We start from the raw sequence: 8980 nt of genomic DNA, 5'->3' as shown, positions 1-8980 counted from the left end.
TCTATATGTTTGCATGTGTATGTCTGTTAAAGAACAGAACACACAGAGCCTACAGAAGGTAAGGGCAAAACAGTTTGAAGAACAGTTTCCAGGGCGATTAAGTGCCAAATTTTGACAAGGTTAAAGTAGCTAGACACAAATACTGACTGCCTAGGGGCCCCATGAGACTTTGTGAGTTTCAAATGTTCTCTTAAATGTTGTTCTCTGGGATTTGAATGTTTTATTTATAAATGAACAAATAATGACTGATCTTGATGAAAGAAATTTAAACAGGAGCCAAGTTGATACAATTTTCTTGGCTGCAACTAACATTTGGTCACTCTTTGATCTTCTCTGTCAGATGCAGGTCCTTTTGATGCTGGTGGTGATGATGTGGGATGGTTACAGACACAAGCACTTTTTTTGTATTCTTTTCTTCCTATCAGTTTGACAGAAATAACACTAAGTAAATGCCTTCAGCCTTCCCTGGCATGCAGTTTTTCATCCAAGCAAAACACAATGTACCTATACCTTAAAGAAATATAATAATCTCTGTATTCTTGTGATTTGTTAAAACTTTTCCACAAACACCTACAGAAACTATATACTGTTTTGCCTGGAGATTTAAGGTAACAGGCTTATACTCACAGCAAGATGAATTTTTTATTGGATATTAGGCAGACATGTTATGCTGATGTTGGGAAGTGTTACCGAGAGAGTGTATGTAGAATGGACTGTTAGGAATATTCTACAGATTTATTTAAACACCTACAGCCATTTACGAAACTTTCAGGCTATATCTGTTGGAAGCTGAGGAATGACTCTATGAACTGGTAAGATTCCACCAGCTTCTAATAGTCCAGAAAATAATGTATCCATTTGTTTAAACTGCACTGAAACACCACCTTTAAGGATCAGGGGTGGTGATCATTAGTGATAACTCTTGTAGGTTGAGCGGTAATATTTTTAGACCCTTATATACTCGTTGGTGAAGCTCTGTTAGTCCTGGAGGCAGCTATAAGTTTATCCTTTATTTTTTTTTCCTCCCCCCAGAAAAGGAACATAGGGGCTTGTCTTCAAATAAAACTAAAATAAGAACCTTTAAGTTCAACTATGTGAAGTTCAGGCTGACTTAGTTTTAATATTTAGCTTGGTTAATTAAATTCCATTCTTTGCCCTGAATTTAATTATCCCAACCATTGAGGTAATTTAATATAAGAATAAAAAAGGGGGCTAATGAGAAATGGGAGAGAATCTGACCATTCCTTCATCTGGCTCAGTGGGAGCATTTCTTCTGCAAGTGTCAGTTTATGGATGGTGATGGTTTATGGGGTAATATGAATTTTCAATTAGTGAGAAAATGGAAACGAAAGACAGACAGTAGATCATCAATGAGTGATTGTATCAGGAAATCACTAAATAGCTCATCTGTAAAGTTCAGGGCATATTTTAATATGACTTCATGATACCTTAGGCATTTTGTTGCCCCTCTCAGTTGAGCTTAAAATCCGTGTTTTTTAATACACTGCATAAGTCCTTTACTTAGGGTTCCTATTCAAAGGTAAGAAAGTCAAATATTTGCTAACTTCTATGCAAGAATGAATGCTAAAATAAAAAGGTGACCTTTCTGTTTAGCTGTCATTTCCAAGGCAAATGGTCTGTTCCTTAATACTGCTCAAACTCTCCACTCTCAAGGCTGAGGTGCTGGGCAGTAGAATCAGACTGGGATTCAAATCCCAGCTGGAAACTTGCTATCTGTTTCAAGTTACTTAATCTCATTGTGCCTCAGTCTTGCCATCTGTGAAATGAGGATAGTGCCATCCACTTCTCCCAGATTGCTGGAGAAGAAAGTGAGAGAATGTAGAGGACACCACACAGCCTGGCAATAGATGCTTTGCAAATAGTGACTTCCTTTCTTCGGAATAAGTCACAGATACGTTCATAAATGAATAGCAGACACTAATGTATCCTAAGGCCAAACATAATGTCAAATGTGCCAGCTTGTTATCAATCAGGGTAGTGTGTTCCTCACTTTAAAGTACCAGTGATTCACCTGGGGATCTGGTTAAATATAGATTTGCATTTAGCCTGAGATTCTGCATTTTAACAAGCTCCCAGATGATGTAGATACTGGTGGCTGAAGCTCAACTTTTTGTTGTATGGGACTAGGGCAATGACTTTTGAATACTGAATTGACTTTGAGAGAATGGTCTAAGTTGCAAAACACAATTTTACACTATCTTTTTTTTTTTTTGCATTTGTTTAATGATAAAATTATTGGGGAAATCTGAAGATGCTACAAAAAAAAAGTTTGAATGAACACATTTAAAAATCTGGGAAGCTCAAATCCATTCTACACACTTTCATTTATTGTCTGGACAGATAAAGTACAAATAATTCAAACACAACAAGATTATGAAAAAAAAAACATTTACAATACTTTCCCTCAGAAATCATCTAAACTAGCAAGATTAACATGAAGTCATTCATTATAACTAAAGTATACAACTGCCTGGTCCTAAGATTTTTTTTCCTTTTTTTTTCCCCCAAGAGTGAACACATTATAGAGAAGAGATTTTGGCATGCCTTTCCCACTAATGCTTAGCAAATGCATCAAAACTTTGCCAGCAAACTGCGTTCATTCATAGCAGGTGATGTAAAAAGTTTTCCCTGAATGTTGAACGAGTGTTCTCTGAACTGAAATCTGGTGGTTTATTTTTATTTTTTCAAAACCGAAAAGAGGAAAAAAAAACAGAAAAAAAATTTAAAGGAGGAGTCTATGATGCAGCCTTGGTTTTCGTTACCTGTCTACCACTACGACTACTACTACAAAGTTTGCCTCTTCAGTGTGAAAACAACAGTTCTGTCTACATGCACTTAGTGGGTTCAGCATGGGAAAAAACGCACAAAATAAGCACAAGTTATAAATAACCATAACGTTTTATTACCATTAAGACTAAACTTGTATTGAAAAGATTTTATATAACAAGACAAGAAAAGCAATAGCAAATTTAACTATCAACTAGATTATGCATAGCGAGTAACTGTTTCTATTACCCAGGGAAGAGCATGAACCCTTGTATTTTTTTGTTTTGTTTTTGTTTTAAATATATAACCGTACAAAGCACAAACATACTAAAATGATCAGTGCACTGGACGCGGGAGAATGCTCCCTCAGTCATTTTGTTCCCTTAGCTCTGTTTTGTTTTCCCCAATCTGAATTACATTAAAATAAAGACCCAGTTGTTTTTATTTTTCTACTGTGCAGTAAGAAAAAATATTCACAACAAACATGACAATATATCAAACAATAGTTCTACACAAGTTACCTTGATACTTCTTTAACTGTCACTTAAATATCATAAGAAAACATTTTAAGACATATACAAACAAAACTAGCCAAGTGTTACAACTTATAATAAATTAACCCAAAGAAAAAATAACTTTATATATATATATTTATATTGTATATACACATACACACACAACAGAATGACACAATAATATGCTTCTTCCCATAGTTTAAGTAAACAAATAAGTAGTCTAGCCAATCTAGCTATATTTGATCTCGGCCATAGGCATCATCACATCGGCGATTAAATAAATAAGTGTTTCAAGCAACATAAACAGTGTTTCAAATGTACCAACACAGCCCAGTTCTATCAGCATGGGCTACAAAGTGAATTTGAAAATTCCTTAATGAATTTAAAGCAAATGTATCTTTTGTTTTCCTCTCCTAAACACATTACATTTAACTATGATACTAAGATATGTAAATAATTTCGTAGCACCTACTGCTCAAACTAAGGAAGTTTTAGATCAAAAGGAAAATTAATCTTTTTAATTTTTGTTCTGCTGACATCCCATACTGATGACTTAAAGAAAAACTGTCTTTCAACTCATCTCCTTGCTTTTGGGTTTTGACTGTGGGGAACTGTGGTACCCTGGGTAGAACGAACACTCCTTTCCCCTAGTAATTAATAATTTTTTTATTATTATTACATGCTATGAAAAGATATGAAGATCATCTGTTTATAGCCCATCCTTCAAAAAACAGTCTACGAATCCAGTTTAAAACACACATCTTGATCTCTAAAAAGTTACCAGTGCAGTATGAACGCGACAAAGTTGTCAATTTCCCCTAAATTAGCCAGTCAAAATATTTTTTTCTCAAATCCAGATTCTCTTGTAAAAATTCTTTATATTTTATAAAAATAGATTTTTCTTGAAACCCATTTTCAGCAAAGAGACCACCTCTTTGGCAACAATGTTAATGTTATTAAATTGTTAATGTCATCAGGTATCCCCCTTGACCCCCATCCCCTAACAGAAGACTGTTTTTAGTTCACATGATATAAAAGAAAAAAGGAAAAATAAAAAAATTTGCAAAAGTTTTTTTTTTTCATTTTTGCAATTTTTATTATTCCTCTTTAATTTGTGTGGGGGGTTTTTACCAATCGGATTGGATCAACTTTTTTGACAAAAAAGAAAAATCTTTTTTTTCTTTCTTTGAATCCCATTACTTTGTAAAAATTGTTTTATTTTTATTATTATTATTTTTTTTTTTGTTTTTTGTTTTTCTTCTTCAAATGAGCGAATGGTCATCTTAAAAAGACCCACCTTCAAGGAAGGTAGTAAAGTTAGCTGGCTGGGTTAAAATCCCTGCACATCGCTATCTATGTATATTATATTCAACAACGACAGCTATGAAAGAACATTCAATGCATCAAAGGTATTTTTTTTTGTATTTTTTTTCTTTTTTTCTAAGCATTATAAAATCCTTTCCTGGTACACCTCAGGATAATCCAATGTTTTAATACTTAGGCAACACTGGCTTATAAAGTCCATGGTTGAATATAAGCCTCAAAAAGTTTGTTTCTCTCTCTTTTGTGTGTGTGTGTGCGTGTGTATGTGTGTGTGTGCGCACGTGTGTTTTGTTCGTATATATTTATATATATATTTTAATAAGTAAGGATGGGAAATTCAGGACTTGTGGGCTTTGTTGGTTTTAAAGGAAACTTGCAACACTCGGTCTCCTAGGCGGTACCCGTTGAGGCTGGCAATGGCCATGGCTGCCTCATCATAGTTGGTCATGGTGACAAAGCCGAATCCCTTGCACTTGTTGGTGTTGAAGTCGCGGATGACCTTGACGTTGTTCACTGCGCCGAAGGGACCAAAGAGCTGCCAGAGGACACTCTCGTCGGAATCAGGGGACAGGTTGTAGACAAAGATGCACCAGCCTGTTCCCGTGTGACCAGGGATGTTCATTCCCACAAGGCTTGTCATCCCGTCAATGGTGATTGGGGAGAACCTGGGGGGACAGGCAGAAGGGGGGACTGGTCCAGACATCAGTCTGACCACGGATAACACACAGATGCACAGACACAGACATGGGGGCAGAGGGCTGAGTGAGTGTGTTTGCAGGAGAGTCTTCAGGGTTTAAAAACCAAAATGCAAAAACTAATGTCTCTGGTATTTTTTCTGAATGGAATGGCTAAACTGACTAAGGCCCATATATGCCAAGAAAAAGGCTAGATCAATTCCTAATAACTGTAAGGAAATCCCAGAGCAAGGCTCTATCCCACTTCTACCACAGGATACTTCTACCATAGGATATCCCACCCTGACCCTTAACCTCCCACCCCACCACAGCAGACAGTAACCTCTTGGGAGGAGCGGCTCTATATTATTCATCCTGTTGCTCTACTTATTTATTCAGTGAGGCACGTATGGGACTATCACAGGCAGTGACACATAGAAAATACTCAATAAATACTCATTGACTGTATAAGTGAATAACATTGGTGGGTATCAGTGCTTGGGAGATTTTATTTATTCTTGAAGGCAGATTAGGGGATGGCCCTAGGAGTGCTCAAGTCTACCATCTTTGCAGTCCCCTGACTTATTGTTGCCAAAATCTCTTGATATTTTGAGGAGAGAAACACATGAGAATGAACAGACATACCTTGTTATTAATCAGATGGATGCCTCATGTTTCATTTAGCATTTATTCAAAGGAGTTCTCCCAAAAATCCCCAAGCAAGAATACTAAAGACATATCACTCCTTGATGCTATATTATCTGGAATTTCTAAGCATCATTATAAAGCTTATAATAATATATATAATTATATAATGTGATATATAAAATATACTATCTTCATTTCTAAGCATCACAGGAGTGAGATTTCAAGTCATTTGTGCATTTATTTGTCTTAAATTAGAAAAGCTGAAAACTGTTATTTACCCTATTACAACTACTTTTGTATTTGGCTTTGAAATCTCAGTTTTCCTGTTATCTTGAAAAAAAAAAAACAACTCTTCAGAGTCTATTCACGGTCTGATAAAATATATCTACGTGTGATTCATAATGGATGCATTGGGTTAGGTTACCAGTGCCGATAGCAGAAAAATATTTGTTAGCATTTTGTTTTATACCAAATATATACAGGCATTTGGGCTCTATCCCATCTTGGTTTTCACGTGGTTGGGCTTCGGTTTTTATTTCTCAAAAAAGGGAGGAGGAGAGGAAGCAAAAACTGGAGAGAGGATGGGATAAAGTGTTACCTAGGACTTTTGGTTGTCATTTTGGTTTGGTTTTTGGTTTCAGAGGTGGGGAGGGAGACAGAGAATCCCAAGCAGGCTCCACGCCCAGAGTGTAGCCCAATGCAGGGCTCAATTTCACAACCCTGAGGTTATGACCTGGGCCAAAATCAAGAGTCAGACGCTTCACTGACTGACCCGACCAGGAGTCCTTAGGACATTTTAAAAATCAGCAACTATTCTTGGAGATTTGAAAGTCCTAGGAAAGAACAGTTCTGCATCTAACTAGAATTTAGATAATCAAAGGGCGGGTAAAGATATGCTAACCATAACAACTCAATAGGTACTAATTTTGGCATTATTCACTAAGTCAAATTTCTCTCTTGCTTAAAAACAAATAATAGAACCAAAACACATGGTGGTAAGGATTCTTAGGAGGGCAAATCCATGTCTATGATTTGCATTATTTCTCAAGACTGTCTTCTCAACCTTCTCTCCTCCAACTGAGTGAACTCATTCCTTTCATTTAAAGGTAGAGAACAGCGAGGTATTTATCTGAAGGCCAAAGTCAGGAGCCAGCAAAGAGGTTTCAAACAGAGTCTCAACTCTAGTTGAGACTGGAGGGCTTTGGTAGGAAGGAGTCTGGACCCAAATCTGGGTCTAATAGGAAAAGAAAATGCTCTTATCAACTAGTGATGTTTGCTCTGAGGCTGCACCTGTGCCTTCCGTGGCCTCAGCGCATGTAAGCATCACTCCACACGTGGAGCTGCCTCCCTGAAGGTAGACGGGACCAGAGGCCAGAGGTGGGAAAAATGGAAGAGCGGGAGTGGGAAGAGGCAAGCAGTATGCCCAACACATGGAAGTAACTCCCAATTATCCTCACTGGTGCCAGGCTGGAGACTGGGGAGGCTGGCGCTCGGCTAGCAAAGCCAGCAGGACAGCAACTTCTGCCACTGTGTGTGGGTTTCCAGACTTGGGGTACTTACCATGCGTGGCAAGTGCTGAGAGCACTGCCTCGTACGGGGAGTGTGACTGGGACTATTAAAAACCACATCTCTTTGCCTGACTGTGGGAAGTGGAATTAAAGCGTGCAGCTCTACTGAGCAGGATGATGAAGATGCTGTGTCCCTAGCAGCTCAGTGGAGCTTATCAAAAGCACATATGGGAATCTCATGGACACAGTGACAGAACACACTCAACTTCCCAAGACTCAGCTTTCACACTAGGTCTGGATCACTCTTGTGACTGCATTCAGAGAGCCCCACAAACCTTGATTCTCTGATCCCCCAATCCCCCAGAAAGGCTTTCCATGAAAGAAACCACAAGTGTAAAACACAATACGTGTATAACCAAGGGAGGATTTATAATAACTGCTAAAACCTGTAACAAAAGAAACCCCTGGTTGAGGTGCACACAGATACACTTCGTTCTCAGGCTGTGCCCTGAAATGCACACGGAGGTGGGGGTGAGGTCAGCAGGTCATCCACACGTTTACTCATGCTGTGGCCAGTCCAAAATCTAATTTATCCACTGATAATCATAAGATTGTTAACCACGATTAGCAAAATGTTCTAATTTTGATTTGCTGGAATCTGCCCTCTTAACTGAATCTTGGCATTGCTAATGCAAAACAGTTGCTCTGCAAGTTTGCAAAATCAGCTGGCAAAGAGTAGGAGCCTTCTCCCTTAAGGGGAGCTGTCCAGGGAACCAGATTATCAAGGGCTTGGTAGCTGTGGCACCTGAACCATAGGAGAAGCCCACCTGTAAATAAAAGAAAAAGTGAAACACACAAACACACTTTGTGTGCCCTAAAAGAAACAAAACCAACTGAGGTCTGAAATTAAAATTAAGAATTTGACATGCTGGTGGAGGAAAAAGGAAGAATTAAAAAAAAAAAAAAAGTAAAGTTAGTGAATTAAAAAAAAAAATTTCTAGCCCCAGTCTGTGCCAACACGGACATCTGGCAATCTGTGGAGTTTTAATTACCTCTTTACGCCATAGGCCATATTAAGCAAATTGTCCAGCCTGCAAAGAGAAGGAGGGTCTCTGGGTTAATGCCTCACAGATGGTAAGATTGCTCAATGGAACTATTAATAAGAATGCTCCATTTTCAAAGAAGAAAAGCTCAACAACTTTCCCCAATGCTTAGGAGTCTATCCACTGGTAGTTTCCCCCTTTTCTGCCTCCAACCATGAGTAATTCATGTTCAGGTCAATGCTAGAGTTTAAAGCAAGTGTCTAATGAAGCTCCCTTTCTTTCAAGGTCTGAATTAATTCCACTCCCCCCTCCTCTGAGAACATGTGTGTGGATTTCATTTTATATTGTGTGTGAAGTTGTTAAAAGGGGGCAGCTTCTTAAGTTGTTCACCTTTTATTACAATTCACCTTTTAGTGCAATTAAACTTGAGAATGAAAGGAACACACGTGCATGTACAATGCATATCAGAATGGATCTTTTCT

At 38.0% G+C, this 8980-nt stretch overlaps 1 protein-coding gene across 6 annotated transcripts in view; it reads right to left on the bottom strand.

Annotated features, from left to right (window-relative positions):
* Positions 1-2326: 2326 nt before the first annotated feature.
* The window catches only part of ELAVL4 (ELAV like RNA binding protein 4), a 143513-nt gene continuing 136859 nt past the window's right edge, over positions 2327-8980 (bottom strand). For 5 of the 6 annotated variants that reach the window (XM_004774503.3, XM_004774509.3, XM_004774504.2 and 2 more), the window contains 2 exons: positions 8508-8546; positions 2327-5332 (listed from right to left, as the gene is read on the bottom strand). In XM_004774503.3, the coding sequence (XP_004774560.1) occupies positions 4963-5332; positions 8508-8546 (409 nt within the window). In that variant the 3' untranslated portion in view covers positions 2327-4962. The remainder of the gene's footprint in view (positions 5333-8507; positions 8547-8980) is intronic. The other variant, XM_045064496.1, reaches the window with a different exon arrangement.

This window comes from Mustela putorius, unplaced genomic scaffold, assembly GCF_011764305.1.
Source record: "Mustela putorius furo isolate JIRA1106 unplaced genomic scaffold, ASM1176430v1.1 tig00003853_pilon_pilon_pilon, whole genome shotgun sequence".
In the NCBI taxonomy this organism is placed as follows: domain Eukaryota; kingdom Metazoa; phylum Chordata; class Mammalia; order Carnivora; family Mustelidae; genus Mustela; species Mustela putorius.
This window is presented reverse-complemented; position numbering and strand designations above follow the sequence as displayed.